Below are 19473 nucleotides of genomic sequence, written 5' to 3'. Positions count from 1 at the left end.
GCTGTCTAATCAGCATCTTGATATGCCACACCTGTGAGGTTGATGGATTATCTCGGCAAAGGAGAAGTGCAAAGGAGATTTGTGAACAATATTTGAGAGAAATAGGCCTTTTGTGTACATAGAGAAAGTCTTAGATCTTTGAGTTCAGCTCATGATAAATGGGGGCAAAAACAAAAGTGTTGCGTTCATAATTTTGGTCAGTGTACATTATTTGTAGCTTACGGCTTATCTCTTAATAAAGCACATCTTCGATCGCATTTGCAGATCTCAAGGCAAGAGTACCGTACTTAGTTAGGTACATTATTGGAAATGTCTCTATGAAACCAAAACAGTATTTAATAGGCTATTGACATCCTATACCACACTGTGTGCGCCAATTATAATTTGTGACGGTGACATTTAGGCTACAGGTTCTTTTCAAAACTTAGTAGAAGCCCCTATTATCGGCATAGCCAACAGTCGTTTTGAAATATATCTTCTTGTACCGAGTAATCATTTGATCAAGTCGTCAACGTTTTGTGATTATTAGCAATATAAAAAATTTAACTCGCGTAACATTAATTAGCATTTCAGAAATGTTACTGTAAAATGTAAAAAATTGTTCAGCTTGTTGGTATAGCGACGTAGTAAAAATAAATAAATATATATAGTCTTGTCTGAAGGGCATACCCCCGCATTGCCCGCCCACCACGCTGGGCCTGAAATTATGTAATCTTTAGCATTCTATATTGAATTATTACGTTTTATAGTAATTATGGAGCCCTTAACCTCTCACGTTGACAGGTTGTCATGATTCAGTTATATTATTCATACCAAATCTACTGCAAAATGTTATTGTATAATTTTAAATATATTTATTTAGCTAATCTTTTTTTTTTAAATAGGGAAGCCATTAACGGTCACATTTATACGAATAACTGTAGGTAGAAAAGGTAGCATGGCTGACCTCTGATGTCGCAAAGAATAGCCTTGTTCAAATATATCCGCCCACAGAAATCCGCTATGGCAACAGCACAGGGAAAAAGCCATGAAAAAAGGAAAAATAATTTGACAACATGGCGCACTTTCCTTGAAAAGTTGGTATTGTACGAAAACCAACCGTTTTTAGGGTGGCATTTTGACAGTTTCTTGACTTTTTGACTATAACCGATATATGTTAGATACAGTTAAATACTTATCGGTTAAAAATCTATTGGCATTGCATTTAGGGACGTTTATCATGGGATGAGAGAAGCCCGCTGCTGAAGCCAAGCATAGCCAACACTGACACACAGGATGGAGAAGCAAACAACTCCTAGGGAAAAGGTAAAATAACACGAAACGGCAAGTGACATTACTTATAGGGCTATCATAATATTTTGTCCTTTTTTTGGTAAAATAAATATCCAGATCTCATTTACTTTTGAACTGTAGACTGGATAGCCACTTTGCTAGAACGTCATAGACTTCTTAGCGATCTTCGTGTCTAGTTACACAGATTTTACGCTTTAGCCTAAAAGGATGCAGGGTTATTACAAAAAAACAATGATCCGAGAAAACTTCCAGAATGCTGTTGGGAACATTATTTTGGGGTAGATTGCAGTTCCTACTTTGCAGTTTCGAATTTCAGAAAAACCACATTTTATTTCAATTACAACAGTGCACTTCACCAAGCTTACTTTACATTTGATTTTAACCACAGCGAAAAGTTGTTAAAAAGTGGTTACAAGGTTGACGCAAAGAAACAATGTTCGCTGTTTAAGATTAGCATATTAATGCATTTCGACGTTTAAAGTCAAGTACTTAATATTTCGAGAAATAATATCTCTTTTGCAGTAAATACGTCCGAAACTTCGGAAAGGTAACAATTGTAATAATCATATATTTTAATATTTATTCATTTATTTTTGTAAGTTGGTTTTTATTTACTCATCTATACACTATAGGCTATATAATTGTAGTGTAATGTAAATGCAGGGTGTGAGTGTACCATGTTTTAACAGCCAACATTTCACATCCATCCATCCATCCATCTTCTTCCGCATATCCGGGGCCGGGTCGCGGGGGCAGCAGAGATACATAGTATGAAATTATATCTTATAAAATGGAATATGGAATAACAATTGGTGAACCTTGTTATTATCATCTGATGCCGATCTAGTAATTGCTGGCGTGTGGGCAAATTTACAGTATGGATTAATTTATAGACACTTGATGCTATACTTACAATACATGTGTACAGTCATGTTAAACAGTAAGTACACCCCTTGGAAAGTTGTCTTTTGTATATACATATTTGGACATGTGGATATGAGCTAAATTCCAACCATAATAATGTATCCCAATTCAACAAATCACACAAAAACATAATAAGAGGACAACACCAGCTTTTAAAGCTAGGGGTGTACTTCCAATCTATGAGATCACCTTTCTGGTAATTTTTGATGAATAAATGATTGCAAAGTACTACCTTTCAGCGTCATTTTTAAACTAGGTAATCTTTATCTGTCAAAATTGTTGAAGTGAAAATTACAAATCCTCATTTCCAAATATTCTTCAAAAAGACAACTCTCCAGACGTTGTACTTACTTTTTCATATGACTGTATATGAACAGTGCTTTACAAAGATAATCAGTTGCCTTCCATTGGCCTCCACTTGTGAACCATTTAAAGTTGCTGTCACATTTTCATGGTTGAAGAATCATTGATCAAGTTGTGAATTTGAAAGAATTCCAAAGAAAATTCTACTCAAGTTAGAGATAAAGTTATACAAAATCATATATTAGGAAAACGGTACAAAATAATATCTCGAGTTTTTTGATTTCCCAGCGGGCACATTTGTATCAATAATCTCGAAGTGGAAGCTGAATCAGAGGCACTGATATGAAAATGCTGTCCCTTTCCTGATCAAACACGAAGAAGCCACAGAGAGGCCAAAAAAACATTGAATGGAATCCTGTGGCTGAGAGTGGAGCAGTGGTGTATAAGTCAACCATATCAAGCTCCCTACGGTTAAGTTTGGTGGTGCAGCTGGGCATTTTCTTAAAAGTGAAGGAAAGATGGAACACATTGCAAGTGAATATATCCTTCAGTCTGCTAAAATACTGAAGTTGGGAAGGAAATTCACCACTCAGCCGGGCAGTTGACCCCAACCACAAGGCCAATGCAACATTGGAGTGACTGGAGAATTTAAAGTTAAACGTCTTACAGTTGCCCAGTCAAAGACTTGATCTCAGTCCTAATGAGATTTTTCCACTTTGGTCTTGAAATCTGTTAACTTGAATCTGGCTTTAATGATAACCAGAGAAACCATTCTTTCGGAAATGCAACAAACAGAACAGATTGCAAGAAAGGTTTCTTAGCTGTAACGCCAGCTGTAACGCCCTACAAGGTCAGTTCTTGTCTTCTCACAGTTGAAGCGTTTACTTTGTACCAGATGACGTTTTTTTGCAAGATGCAGCACAAGCAGGTGACTCGATTTCCTTTTCTTCCTAAAGGAAATTACCTTAAAGTACTGTTTATCATATGCAGTCAGCTTTTAGATTTTTTCCCTTTTCTGAATTTGACTTGCCCAGTTTCTTCAAATTTCTTAATTGCATTCCTTCTAGCCATCGCAGATGATATCTGTTTATTCTGTGTTTATTCTTTGTGTTCAGTTCTTTGTTTATTTCTATTTATTTAAATTTAAAGACAAATACACTTCCTGACTAGATAAATATCTTAAAATTATTTTGTTATGAGAATATTTATGTTAATGGAGGCATTTGGGAACCCAAAATACATGTCATCCAATTTCTTTCTGAACTGCTGACATTGATAAAATATCTACGATTTAAACACCAACAAAGGAGGACTCTTTCTGGTTATGGGCTGCAGCTGGAGAAATGGAAAACTATCAATATAACAATATATAACTAATTTAGATGGACATTATATAAAGTGTGTGCCAGTCCAAGATAGCTTCTTTAATTCCAGAGGGCATTCTTTGAAGTCTACAGTGTATTGAAGTTATGAAGCAGATATTGGAAGGCATACAACCTTATTTATTTGGTAGGTTTGAGGTGTGCTGCAATTAATATTCGGCTACTACAGATGTTTACATGGAGTTTTAGTTCCCGTCATATTACTACATATGTACTTAATTTAAACACTTGAATTTGATGCAGGTCATTTTTTAGACCCCCTAACACATGGAGAGACAGGGAATGGACGAAAGTGCCAGTGTTCTGGGCCCTGGCGGGCATTTATTAACTGAATATGGCAGAAGAAACGTAATCAAAACTGTAACAAGAATCTGCAGGGCATGGTACGGCATTCTGCTCTTCAATGCTATTTATTCTTGCACTTTTGCCGCCCAGGACTGCTTTCCTGGGAGCCCTTATATTGTTGGCCTCACAAAGCCTGATTGGGAGGGTGTGCCTCGTCGGGGGGTGACAGCTGAGCTGCGTTCAAGGGCCAGGTGCTTCTCAGGACGCTGATGCAGTCTTTAATACCCCTTTCACACGACTATGCATATTTTAGATGACATCAGTGTAGCTAGACCTGCTCTCTTTGATGCCCCACATCAACCAAACTCAAATGTTGGTTGTATGAATTTTATTAATCAGCCCTTAGTAGATGTGATGTGGGAGGAGGAGGTAAGACAGGAATCTCCTCAGCTTACTGGGAGGGTAGCCTATAGTACAGGGGTGAGAAGGGCAATTGGGGCATTTATTTTCACTCTGTTTTTCTTTTGTTCCCTGTTTCTATGTTACCCCTCGTGCATTTAAAGAGTTAAATAGAAAGAAAATGACAACAACAACATTTAAAATACTATTATACTACTAATAATAAAACTGGCATTACATTCGTGTTTAAAGCAATAACTGGCCCATAACAGCACTGAAATAGGTTATTTCTACCGATACAGCACTTTCGGCCTGCGTAATAAAACCTCTACATCTTTGGCCTTTATCTCCAGTTTTCCATATTTGGCTCCCGGACAGTCTGCAGAGTTGTGAGGCACGCCACTGAAGAGGAAGGCCCTGGATGTGGCCTTAGTAAGGCAGAATTCATGGAGAGAGTTCAGCAGAGCAACCAGGCATGTCAACGCGGGGACTTCCAGGCTGCCGTTTGCCTCTATGGCAATGCCCTGCAAGTCGACCCACAGAACTGTATTCTCTACAGCAATCGTTCAGCAGCCCTTCTGAAGCTGGGACAGTACCAGGCTGCACTGGATGACGCCGTCAAGGCCCGTCTGTTCAACCCCAAATGGCCCAAGGTAAGACTGCAAAACGTGCGTTTGATGCATGCATGGTTGCGCGTTTGATTTAGTGATTTAATCGCTCTTATTACAATTCAGAGGTTACAGGTCATATGATTTAGGTCAAGGGGAATATTTGATTATCCAGGTAAGTTGCTGGAAGTCAACATTGAGACCATCAAAGTCAGTAAATCTGAATTGTTATCCCGTCTCTCACCACTAAGGGGCAGTCTTGTCATATATTTATTAAAGCCATTAAATTACTGAGATTCTTGTCAGTCTGAAAAAATGAAACATTTAATTAATTTCTTTATTAACCTTTAATAGTCCAGTTGGAGCCTATTATTGCACTATAACAGTTTCCAACTGTGTTCTTAAAGGTTTAATAATACATTCAAGTCATCCTTACAATGACCAAGAAATGACATCATTTTGGCTGTTCTCAAAAGTGTCTTTCTGCCATACCAGTATTTGTGAATATGCCTAAGGCCTAAACCCATTTCCCCTACTGGCCAGTATAAGCCTGTGACCTACCTACAGTGGGGAGAACAAGTATTTGATACACTGCCGATTTTGCAGGTTTTCCTACTTAAAAGCATGTAGTGGTCTGTCATTTTTATCATAGGTACACTTCAACTGTGAGAGACAGAATCTAAAACAAAAATCCAGAAAATCACATTGTATGATTTTTAAATAATTAATTAGCATTTTATTGCATGACATAAGTATTTGATCACCTACCAACCAGTAAGAATTCCGTCTCTCACAGACCTGTTAGATTTTCTTTAAGAAGCACTCCTGTTCTCCACTCATTACATGTATTAACTGCACCTGTTTGAACTCGTTACCTGTATAAAAGACACCTGTTCACACACTCAATCAAACAGCCTCCAACCTCTCCACAATGGCCAAGACCAGAGAGCTGTGTAAAGACATCAGGGATAAAATTGTAGACCTGCACAAGGCTGGGATGGGCTACCGGACAATAAGCAAGCAGCTTGGTGAGAAGAAAACAACTGTTAGTGCAATTATTAGAAAATGGAAGAAGTTCAAGATGACGGTCAATCTCCCTCGGTCTGGGGCTCCATGCAAGATCTCACCTCGTGTGGCATCAATGATTAAAATCCTGCAGCGCATGCAAGGTCCCCCTGCTCAAGCCAGCGCATGTCCAGGCCCGTCTGAAGTTTGCCAATGACCATCTGGATGATCCAGAGGAGGAATGGGAGAAGGTCATGTGGTCTGATGAGACAAAAATAGAGCTTTTTGGTCTAAACTCCACTCGCCGTGTTTGGAGGAAGAAGAAGGATGAGTACAACCCCAAGAACACCATCCCAACCGTGAAGCATGGAGGAGGAAACATCATTCTTGGGGGATGCTTTTTCTGCAAAGGAGACAGGACGACTGCACCGTATTGAGGGGAGGATGGATGGGGCCATGTATTGCATGATCTTGGCCAACAACCTCCTTCCTTCAGTAAGAGCATTGAAGATGGGTCATGGCTGGGTCTTCCAGCATGACAACGACCCGAAACACACAGCCAGATCAACTAAGGAGTGGCTCCGTAAGAAGCATCTCAAGGTCCTGGAGTGGCCTAGCCAGTCTCCAGACCGGAACCCAAAAGAAAATCTTTGGAGGGAGCTGAAAGTCCGTATTGCCCAGTGACAGCCCTGTATGGAGGAGTGGGCCAAAATCCCTGCTGCAGTGTGTGACCTGGTCAAGAACTACAGGAAACGTATGATCTCTGTAATTGCAAACAAAGGTTTCTTTACCAAATATTAAGTTCTGCTTTTCTTATGTATCAAATACTTATGTCATGCAATAAAATACAAATTAATTACTTACAAATCATAGATTCCGTCACTCACAGTTGAAGAGTACCTATGATAAAAATGACAGACTTCTACATGCTTTGTAAGCGGGAAAACCTGCAAAATTGGCAGTGTATCAAATACTTGTTCTCCCCACAGTACCTTCATATTCTCACTGAGAATCATGGTGCAGGAAGACAACCACAAGGTCTTAGGGTAACATTGCATATGAAAACATGTAGTCAAGGATCATACTGTCACATAATATTCTATGTATAAATGTTATGCAATCAAAATAATGTTAAATCTATTATCCCATTCATAAAGCATTTGTAACTAAGCCTGCCATGGTAATTAAACGTACATTTTGCCACTCTGGTCCATAACACTAACATTGTAAGTCTTTGATGGAATTATTTGCGGCCCAGGAAAATGTATTAATATTAACATACTTAATATAAACATGCCACACTTAAAAAAATCACAGAATGGTATTCCCAGATTTGTTGTTAGCACAGAAATTCATTGCTGTGGCCATTTCCTTTGCATTTAACTTTCAATGAAATTTACCTTCATAATACATTTAGAATACTACATAATTACACAGATTCCAAACCTATAAACATTTAAACAACATCGTTGGTTATTTTACTTCCAAAAATCTATTTTGTGAACCATTAACCATGAATCAACAGAACCATGAATCAACAGAAAAATGAAATGCTGAAATACAGCATATTGCCTAAATAAAACTTATTTTGTATGATCACCTTTCTTAAAAACCTATTTTGGGGTGCCAGCTTTGCGCACAGTGCTGGAGTGATTTTGGCCCATTCTTTCTTGGCAGATTTGCTTTAGCTTATTCAGGCAGTTAGGATGATGCTTGTGGAACGCAGTCGTCTGAGAGGGCCACCATTCATATAGTGGGATTGATATAAAAACTCAAGGTTACAAAACAATAATTCACTGTGTCTCCATGCAGACAGTGCCGGGTTCTAAAATCCAATCAGACCATGGAGTTTTATAGTTTGTATAACTGACTAGCAAATAAACCCCTAAAACCTTTTCAAATAAACCAATTGGTTATTTTCATTTACTGTTAAAACAGGTGGAGATACAAAAACCTGTTTGCACTTTGTAAATTTGTATTTGCTCCACATCCAGCCTACAGATAGAGCATTTTAAGGTGTTTAAGACATACAACTGCATGTCACATAGTTAGCAAAATGTTGCAAATCTGCAAAGTCTGCTGTTAAGGAAGGGCAAGCACGTTAGACAATTGTAAGGTACGAGTGTTTTAAAAACACTAATAATCAATAAGTAACCAAGGTTAAACACCTTTTTCTAACCTCTGTTACAGACCACTCTAGAAGACCTGAATGCATTGTGACATAATGGCAGTCCTCCTCACACTCTTCACATTCTTGTCACTGGCTTTAGGAAGGGGGTGGGGGGGCGGGGTTGCTTTGCACAGGCGTAAGATCAATCAGTAAAGGCTGTGTGTTTTTGATGAGGGAGGGGGATTAAATCACAGGATTGTGCTGGCATTTAGATCCTATGTGAGTACATATTTATCATCAATCATCCCTCACCTTTGGATGGGTCGTCAGGCAGTGACAGGCTCGGCTGCACCCAACCCACACGCTGCCGAACAGCCCCTCTCCCCAAGCCCATAGCCAGCTAGCACTCTTTGCTCAGGAAGTCCTGTCTAATCCGTCAGTTCTATCTCGCTATTGCCAGACCTCTTTCTGTTCCTGCTCCCTCTCTGAAAGAAATGAGGAAATGTTGGCGTAATGACCCGAGACAGCTTCAGGCCCTCTGTCCCTCACCCGTCCCAGAATGCAAAGAGGCTGAAACTGGAAGAAAATGAGGTGTCGTTCAGTCGACAAGTGGCATAAGATTACGCATGCGAGTGTTTGTTTGTGTGTGCGGGCGTCTGTATATGTGTGAACGACAGAAAGAGAAACCATTTGTATCAGTGTGTGTACGCCCCCCTGGCTTTTTTTGGCAACTGCCGTCACTCTTAAATCTCTGTATGCACGCTAAGATTAAATATGATGTGTGTGCGTGGATTCCGATGAAAGCTAGAAACCGCCTAGCTGTAGATGTGTGTTCGAAACCTGGTGACCAACTGCTCATATACCGCTGTTGTCAGAGCATTGTTGAGTGTTGGTGTGGCTTTACAGTTGACACGCTGCCCACAGCCACATTCTCTATCTGGGCCAATGCAGACGGCACTGCTGCTTCAGTGACATGTTAAACAAACAGCTGCCCTCTGTGGCATCTGTCTTCCACTTCGTCTCAGGTCTGCTTTACTGAGGACTGACTGACAGAACTGAGACTCATTCTCTGAGGTGAATGGACTAGTGAAGAGTAGCGTTGGGGGAGGGTAGTGTAGGGTTGGGTGATGTCTGGATTTGTACATCGTCCCAAACACCTGTCCAAACATTGTCGATGGATGAAGTCATTTTTTTTTTGGAAGGGACGTGTTTGCATGGAGGGGTTGATTGGTGTTAACACACATTACTCAACTTGTTAAAAAGCCACAAATAGTATAAATATATTTTAGATCTGACAGAATTATATACAGTCTTGTGAAAAAGTAAGTACACCCCTTGGAAAGATTACATAATGGATATGTAGTCTTAATGTCAACACTATTGACAGATAATGGTAACTTAATTTAACAAATGACACTGAAAGATAAGAACTTGGAATAAATTAATCTTATTTCACCCCTACTATATTTTCAATAGCTGGTGTTGCACCCTTTGGGTGAAATAACTTTGTTGTAACTGTCTTTCAGTTTCTTACATTGACTGGGAGGATTTCTTTTGCCAGTCAACTTTACCTTTGACTCATCTGTCAAGAACACATTGTTCTAGTCATTTTTGTCTTTATCCTGGTCTTGTCTGCCAAACATAAGCCATGTCTTGATATTCTTTTTTGAGAGCAGAGGCTTCTTTCTGATCTACCATGTAGGCCAAGTTTGTGCAGTCTCTTTCTGACAATTGACTCATGCACTTTGGTTTTGATTGTGGTTAGAGAGGGCTAGATGTTACCCTGGGGTTCCTTGAGACTTCTATCAGCATCTTTCAGTCAGCTCTTGGCCTGAATTTGTTGGAACCACCTGTCCTATATATATATATATCATCTGGAATTTTATAAATTTTATGACGGTTCTTCGGACAGTGGAATTATGTATTTCGGATTGCTTGAAATGGCTTTGGAACACATCCTAGACTCGTGGGCATCATTAATCTTTCTTCTGAGGGCCTCTGATAGGTCTTTTGATCTTGGCATAAAGTGTTACCACATGAAACCGTTGTCAAACGTGCTGTTGCTAACAGCATCATTTCCTTCCAGTTTGCACTACCCCAGACTTGGATAGAAAATCGAGTCCTCTACTTCGCAACACACGTGACCGCCATCTTTGACAATGTTTCAACATTTTGAGCTAAACAATGGGTACCAATTGTACAGCTCCATCATATGCACTTGTTTCGCTGCAGTATTTGCCATTTTCTGTGATTTCTTTTGTGAGTGTACTAACCTTTTCTGCATAAGCAAATTGCATTTCTGTTTATTTTCTTTTTGTCAATGGTTTCAAAGACATTTTTTGTAAATTTGTTAAATTGGGTTACCTTTATCAATAAATGTGGTAGGAAATTAGAAAAAATATAATATGTCTAAATATGTAAACAATGACAACTTTCCAGGGGGTTTCCGTATTTAAGATCCCAATTTGATTAGTCTATCATGCACTTGTTTTACAGTTTTCTCTATCTCATTATTATGCTATCAAAGATGACATTCTGAACTTCATAAGGCCAGACGATTCATGGACTCAGTGGTTGATGATAAAAGGGGAAAATGAAAAAAAAATGGTTACCCATAGACATCATACCGCTTGCTGCTCTCGGCAGAATATTTCTTTTTTTTCCTTTTGCGTTAGGTTAATAGTCCTCCACATACTGTGTGTTTCTGAACATGGCCATGCCAAATATAGGAAAATAAGGGAATCTTTTTTGGCATCTTACCCTACTTGTTGCTCCTGTGCTGCATGCTAATCATTCATTGCATGATGATCAATTTGTATTTTCATAAACAGTGGGCATCATCTCCCGTTCAATATTTAAAGAAAAGTCTTAATGGTTCACTAACCTTTGTGCAGAAACTTAACTACTTTACTTTTCATTACTCCTTAGTAAATATTCCTAGTACAGCTTTGGAGTGGAGAAGCATAGTGATAAGTCTAATATTAAATGCAAAAAACCCTTGATGGTTGTATATGCCCATGTCATTGAAGAACCACATGGTGGACCTATAACAGTGGTTTCAACTCTGGCCATTGAAAATCTACACACAGCCATTACAGATGCATTCAAGAGGTCTGTCAATGTGCTAAATGCTAAAAAAAAATCATCACAAAGCCTCGAAAAGGACAACTGAATATAATTTAACATGTATTGAAGAGCTGGACAGACCTTGGACATTTTGGAGGTGATTTCATCCAGAGCAACTTCCAACAACGAGTGTTTACATTTGCAAACTTTTTTCCTTTGTACTGGCCATCCGTGGCAATCAAATCCATGACCGCTGCCAAGTGCTATGTTCTACCAACTTAACTACACGGGGCACCAATTGGCACATGGAGAAGGGGGATTTGGGGCACACTGTTTGGGTGGGGGGACTGCTCATGGAGCTCCCTGTAGACATCATTTAGGATTCTTCAACAACAACAAATGAGAAGAGGGTGGTACTCATTTCAGCTGTGGGAGTACAAAGGGTCACAACCTGCCACATAGGAGAGGTGCGGTTGGAGCCCAGAAATTCAATAAAAATACATTCTGATACAGAAAGGAATTTCCTTAAAGTAAAAAAACACTACTGCCGATAGGAATGGTATGCTATCGATCATAATAGGAGAGATTATTAGAAGAACCAGAAAAGCCTTGTTCAGCCGGCCCACGATTTTAAGTGATGAATGTTGTTGCCCTCACTAGATTTGAACCTGGTTCTCCCATGTGAGAGCCTGTGTCTTTAACCACTATGCCACACCATTAAACATTGTGTTGGACTGACTAACGTTTTTTTAAGTTTACCTCCACCACAAATGTTATTGATGAATTGTATGGCTTTTACCACTGGCCGTTTTAACAGCTTATTAGCCAGTCATAAACTTACTAGTATTTACTAACTTACTACTTGGAATAGTCATAAGATGTGAGCAATTGCTAGCAAGACTGAAGATGAACTTTACACTGCCAAAGTAATTTCATTTTGTGGTGCAACAACGTTTGTTTTCCATTCATTCGTGAATGACATTTGAATAATTATCATTAAAGGTGACGATAACTGACTTTTTCGTCAAGAGAATCATGGAAACCCCTACTCTTAATGCACAAGGGGTTGTGATCTAGCCTATATTACCCCAAAAAGCATATCCACCAGAAATAGTCGCAATATAACCATAAACAGCTTTATTTTAGGCTTACTATAACATAGCTACTCCAGGTTGTAGCCAGCAAGGTTTTTGCCTATCCTGGACAAATTCTAACGTATTATTTGTTTTGACTGTGACAAGGCTAAAACACAGGACCTTTTGCATAGAAGTCCGTGTCTCTAACCACTACGTTATTTAACAAGGGTCAGTTGGTCAGTCGCCCAGTCACTCACTCACTCAGTAAGAGACATTCGCTCTTCTTGGACGGCTCCGCTTACGCGGTCCGGCAAATATAAAGAATATTGAAGAATATAACCATGTTGAAGACAGAAAACCTAGTGGAAGACCCAAAGTGGTCTGCATCTGTTGAAAAGTACTTACTTCGTTGAGGGATAGAAGGAAAGTGCTTGCTCAGTATCTGAAGTCATCTGGTGAAAAGGCATGAAAAGAAAGGAATTAACATCTTGACTGATTGGCAAGCAATTTATTTTTCAGCACGATAATGAACCCAAAACCTCTGCTGATATTATTTAAGGCTGAATTACATTTGCATTAACCCATATTTAAGTAAATAGAGCCCTGAAGTAACTATCACGTAGATGAAAGATGGGTACTTGGATCTGTTTGTGGCTCAGCCTTCTGGCCAAGGCAACCAATTATTTGGCTGTAGTGGCAAGACAGTTGGTAAAACTATGCTGTTGACCTAAACAACTGTCCTAGGATCAGTGGAAGCCAAGCAGCCCCATAATATAAAAGATCCACCTCCATATTTGTCAGCGAGTATGAGTTTCTTCTCTGCACACTGCAAGAAATACTTCCTTAAAGTTAAGGCGTTCTGAATATACCTGACTTGTGATTTTGATTTGAATTTCATCATAGGCCTGTCAAGGGTTCTCAGACTAAAAACAGTTGCTTTTACCCCTGTTTACTTTTAACACTTCCACCCCTGATGGTGTGTAAAAAAAAAATATCACTTTGTTGTTCTTAAGGTAGAGTCATTGCTTGGTGTCGGAGCTAGGATCCCACATCTTTTTTCATTATTTGTTATGTTCTGCCATCAAAGGTCTTCAATCTTCTACAACTTATAAGACTTGAACTCACAATGATCACATATCATCCTGACAGTTGAAAGAAGAGGATTGTTTGTTGTGCTGCAGTCGAGGCTGAATGTATCTGTTGGCATAGCACATGTACACAGACATTCATCTGTACCCCTGCGAAAGTCATATGGGGGAGCTAAGAGAAGCCAGCGTTTGTGTTGGTTAAGTTCACTGTGTCGGCAGGGGAAGGGATGAAGTGCACTGAGGACTGTGATGGGGCTCTGAATGCAGCAGTACATAAATTATTCTAAGTATAAGGAGTCGCCACCCTGCTGACACAGCCTGGCGATACTACACACCCCTCTCAGCAGCACTCCGCCTTTCATGTGGAAGAAAATGGCAGCATGTAACCTGGCCCTTCTGACATGACAGTTTGTTAACGCAGAATTAATCTGATCTCAGTGGGATGAATAAAAAAAACTGACTTCAGATGTCACATGGATAATTATTATAGGTACCACTATTAGTATACAGACACAGACAGTACTGTAGCTTTGGGACATGATGCGGTAATATACAGACACAGACAGTACTGTAGATGTGGGACCTGATGCAGTTATATACAGACACAGACAGTACTGTAAATATGGGACATGATGCAGTTATATACAGACACAGACAGTACTGTAGATGTGGGACCTGATGCGGTAATATACAGACACAGACAGTACTGTAAATATGGGACATGATACAGTTATATATAGACACAGAGAGTACTGTAGCTGTGGGACATGATGCAGTAATATACAGACACAGAGAGTACTGTAAAAGTGGGACATGATGGAGTTATATACAGACACAGAGAGTACTGTAGCTGTGGGACATGATGCAGTTATATACAGACACAGACAGTACTGTAAAAATGGGACATGATGGAGTTATATACAGACGCAGACAGTACTGCTGCAGTTAGCCTAGTGGTTAGTTTTGGGCCAGTAACAAAAAGGTCACTGGTTTGAATCCTTAATCATGTAAATTTTTCTGGATTCAATGGTTTGTGTGTTATATATATATATACATATATATTTCTAAATATATTTTGTTCCTATACTGTACATTAATTTGTATGGACAATGTTTGGTATTGTATTTATTTACATTGAAATAAATAAGACTTAATATAAATGGTCTGGGGTTTTAGTGTGTTTGTAGGTACAGCCTTGTAGTCATCCAATGTTGAGGAATTACTGGTCAGGATTATGTGATTCTGCAAGATTGTAAACAGTGGTTTGTTTATTGGTGTCCTTCTTTACATATTTTGAGCATCCTGTTTCAGATAAATAAATAAAATATTTTTTCCATGTTGAGTATGTAAGAGGGGAAGCATTCAGTCCACAATGTGATCTGGAAAACTCCCAGCCAGACCATGACATAATTTCCCTGCTTTGGCCAAGTGAAGCGTGGGTTTCCTGTGGCAGTGCTTGGGCAAAGAGTTAAGACCAGGTCTCCCCACTCGCTCCATATCCCCCCATCCTTCCACCATCTCTCAAACTACCCCACTCCCCTCCCCCACAAATTCTGCTTTTTCCACCCTGCCCCAAAGCCTGGCACGTAGAGAGGAGATTCATGAACCACTAATAAAGGGGTTCCTGTTTAACTGTGCTGAGGCAAGGGTTGAACTAATGAACAAATCAAATGAATGGCATGTAATTACAGCTCAGAGAAAGAAGGGCCGACAGAGGGTCGGCGCTAGTGGGCACAAACCTTGAATTATCTGTCTGGAAAGAGTGTGGAATGAGTGGACTGGCTTGCTGTGGAGGCCCCATGTTCCCTTAAAGTGTTTTTACCCCAGAGTAAATTTCTGGTTTTGTGAGCAGAAACTTAAATTCTGTGCAACCCTCAACACATGTTGTCAGGGACCACTATGGCTGTTCTCACTAAGTTACATGTTTACAATTGAGGCTATTTTAGCTCTGTGATAGGCCTATCAGAACGCCAGCCACACCAATGAAGCAATTAACTGGTTCACATTGAAATAGCGTGTGATTTTTATGATTTGTAGCTAATATAAAAGTGGTGTTCAAGGCAGGCCAACATGAGGCTTAAAGACCTTTTTATTTAGTTTTTAACACCATTCGACAAATTTGTGAAAGACTGTTGGCAACTGTCCATTAAGGTCTACTCTGATGCATGCTGGTTTTGCCTATTACAGGTCTTACAGAGTTTGTTGCACTGAAAATGGGCTCATATCATATTGATTCAAACACATTGAAAAACATTAATCTAATATATATTACAAACTAAATGGGCAAACTCTTGTGTCTGTACAGGCTGGCATTTCTTCTCAACAGTACAACTTGTGTAGCTTAGTGGGAACATTGCCCTTGTGTGACTATACTATAGGGGTCTATACATTGAAAAGAATATTAAAGTTGAGCTGAATATTACTGTAACGTTTATGTTGGGCGAGATCTGTAACCACATACTAGATGTCTGCTATTTCCATTCATACTGCTATGCTGTCTGGACTGCATGTTGTCAGCTTTCCACTCACTGTTGTATCAGTCTGCCTTCCTGTCTGGAACTTCCTATCTCTTCATCACCTTTCCTTCCCATCTCCCTCTGAACGCCTTCCCTGTCTGGTTTTGTCTGCACCGAACACACCAGTTATTTAACCTTCTGAAAGAAGATAAAAATTGGACACGGTTGTTTTGTGAATAAAAAAAAAATATATCTAAGTGGCTTATCTTTCCTCATCTAAAGATCCTGGAGGTTTTCCGGAATCGGATGACTGTCAATGGCTTCCGTAGCTGCTGCTCACTCTGTGTCTACCGCTGCTTCCTCCCAGGACCCCATGGGGATGATTGGACGTTTTTGTTTGGTTTGTTCTAGGTCTCTACACACCTGTTGTACAGAGAGTGTGTCTGTTGTATGTCAAACAGATACATTGTAAGGTGTGCTCTCCTGTTAACTCTTTGGGAGATTATACAGTGGGGAAAACAAGTATTTGATACACTGTCGATTTTGCAGGTTTTCCTACTTACAAAGCATGTAGAGGTCTGTAATGTTTATTATAGGTACATTTCAACTGTGAGAGACTGAATCTAAAACAAAAATCCAGAAAATCACATTTTCTGAATTTTTAAATATTAATTTGCATTTTATTGCATGACATAAGTATTTGATCACCTACCAATCAGTAAGAATTCTGGCTCTCACAGACCTGTTAGTTTTTCTTTAAGAAGCCCTCCTGTTCTCCACTCATTACCTGTATTAACTGCACCTGTTTGAACTCGTTACCTGTATAAAACACAGGTAACGACAGGTGTATTAACTGCACCTGTCCACACTCAATCAAACAGACAACAACTGTTGGCTCAATTATTAGAAAATGGTAGAAGTTCAAGATGACAGTCAATCTCTCTCGGTCTGGGGCTCCATGCAAGATCTCACCTCGTGGGGCATCAATGATCATGAGGAAAGTGAGGGATCAGCCCAGAACTACACGGCAGGACCTGGTCAATGACCTGAAGAGAGCTGGGACCACAGTCTCAAAGAAAACCATTAGTAACACACTACGCCGTCATGGATTAAAATCCTGCAGCGCATGCAAGGTCCCCCTGCTCAAGCCAACGCATGTCCAGGCCTGTCTGAAGTTTGCCAATGACCATCTGGATGATCCAGAGGAGGAATGGGAGAAGGTCATGTGGTCTGATGAACTCCACTCGCCGTGTTTGGAGGAAGAAGAAGGATGAGTACAACCCCAAGAATACCATCCCAACCGTGAAGCATGGAGGTGGAAACATCATTCTTTGGGGATGCTTTTCTGCAAATGGGACAGGATAACTGTGCCGTATTGAGGGGAGGATGGATGGGGCCATGTATCGCAAGATCTTGGCCAACAACCTCCTTCCCTCAGTAAGAGCATTGAAGATGGGTCGTGGTTGGGTCTTCCAGCATGACAATGACCCGAAACACACAGCCAGGGCAACTGAGGAGTGGCTCCGTAAGAAGCATCTCAAGGTCTTGGAGTGGCCTAGCCAGTCTCCAGACCGGAACCCAATAGAAAATCTTTGGAGGGAGCTGAAAGTCTGTATTGCCCAGTGACAGCCCTGAAACCTGAAGGATCTGGAGAAGGTCTGTATGGAGGAGTGGTCCAAAATCCCTGCTGCAGTGTGTGCAAACCTGGTCAGGAACTAAAGGAAACATTTGATCTCTGTAATTGCAAACAAAGGTTTTTTGTTTTAGATTCCGTCAGTCACAGTTGAAGAGTACCTATAATAAACATTACAGACTTCTACATGCTTTGTAAGTTGGAAAACCTGCAAAATTGGCAGTGTATCAAATACTTGTTCTCCCCACTGTATATTTTAATTATTTTGTGCTGTCCTATCTTTGCTTGTCTTAACTCTTTGGCAGTAACATTAGATTTGATTCAACTTTATTGTCATTGAACAGTACAACGACAAACATTAATCTTGTCTTCTGCATTTGTCTGTATTACTTGTTACGTGTTTGTAAAGTGCCCGTCACCTATTATAACAATAGAAGGGAATCCTTTTGTGGATGAGAGCAACATCCTGTTCTTCCTGAATGGAGAGGAACAACACACTATGGAGTGACAGGACTTCATAAGACTGGCAATTGTGTTCCTTTTCCTTTGTAATACTGAGTATGCAGTATCTGCAACAGAGAAAATTGTGTTGTGGTAACTGATGAGGGGCTAAATTACCAACATTGCTGTGAATGGCAAACCCTTTTCTGTAGAGAAAGATATGGAGACCAGATCACAAGGTCATGTTAGAGCCAAATTGCTAAAATTAGAAGAGAAACATGATTCTATGTGGAAAGTGCTGGGGATGCTGATGGCGCTTGGCGATGTGTGGCCTCATGGTGACAGTCCGGGAGATTTGGGTGTGGGCAGTCATGTCATTGGTGGCCTTTTCCTGCATTGCAGTTAAGCATCTCAGTCAACATACCCCTCGATTGACAATGGTCCTGCAACATACCTCTCTATCGACAATGGTCCTGCAACATACCCCTCTATTGACAATGGTCCTGCAACATACCCCTCTATTGACAATGGTTCTGCAACATACCCCTCTATTGACAATGGTTTCACAACATACCCCTCTATCGACAATGGTCCTGCAACATACCCCTCTATTGACAATGGTCCTGCAACATACCCCTCTATTGACAATGGTTTCACAACATACCCCTCTATTGACAAAGGTTCCACAACATACCTCTCTATTTACAATGCTCTATTGACAATGGTTCCACAACATACCCCTCTATTGACAATGGTCCTGCAACATACCCCTCTATCGACAATGGTCCTGCAACATACCCCTCTATTTACAATGGATCCACAACATACCCCTCTATTGACAATGGTTACACAACATACCCCTCTATTGACAATGGTCCTGCAACATACCCCTCTATTTACAACGGTTCTGCAACATACCCCTCTATTGACAATGGTTCCACAACATACCCCTCTATCGACAATGGTTCTGCAACATACCCCTCTATCGACAATTGTTCTGCAACATACCCCTCTATTGACAATGGTTCTGCAACATAACCGTCTATTGAAAATGCGCTTTTAAAATTTAAAACGGTTAAAAAAAATGACCTCATGGCAGATTATGTGTTCTTAAATCAACCTTCAGGTTAATTAAATCACAAGTCTCCTTTCTTGCCATCCTCCGGGCTGTGTAGGCTATTGCAAACATATGGTAACCTGGATAGAAAATGCACAGGGTAGACCAGTATACTGTACCACAGGTATGACTTCACATCAATTTGTACAGCTCTAATTGCTTTGGGAGATGGCTTTATAAGAGCGTTAAGGCATCTCGGGGGTTTGTGGTATATTGCTGGAATACCACGGCGATGTGTCCAGGCACACTGCAATGCGTTGTACATAAGCACAGGCCTTAGTTATGGT

The 19473-nt window shown here is 40.1% G+C and overlaps 1 protein-coding gene across 1 annotated transcript in view; it reads left to right on the top strand.

Moving 5' to 3' along the window:
* Positions 1 to 1055: 1055 nt before the first annotated feature.
* LOC105014265 (tetratricopeptide repeat protein 28) overlaps positions 1056 to 19473 on the top strand; it is a 237848-nt gene continuing 219430 nt past the window's right edge. Inside the window, exons 1-2 of the mRNA XM_029124631.2 lie at positions 1056 to 1305; positions 4940 to 5239. Coding sequence (XP_028980464.2) covers positions 1276 to 1305; positions 4940 to 5239 — 330 coding nt within the window. The 5' untranslated portion in view covers positions 1056 to 1275. The remainder of the gene's footprint in view (positions 1306 to 4939; positions 5240 to 19473) is intronic.

This window comes from Esox lucius, chromosome 13, assembly GCF_011004845.1.
Source record: "Esox lucius isolate fEsoLuc1 chromosome 13, fEsoLuc1.pri, whole genome shotgun sequence".
Classification (NCBI taxonomy): Eukaryota; Metazoa; Chordata; class Actinopteri; order Esociformes; family Esocidae; genus Esox; species Esox lucius.
Note: the sequence above shows the minus strand (reverse complement) of the source record. Positions and strands in the feature narration are given on the sequence as shown.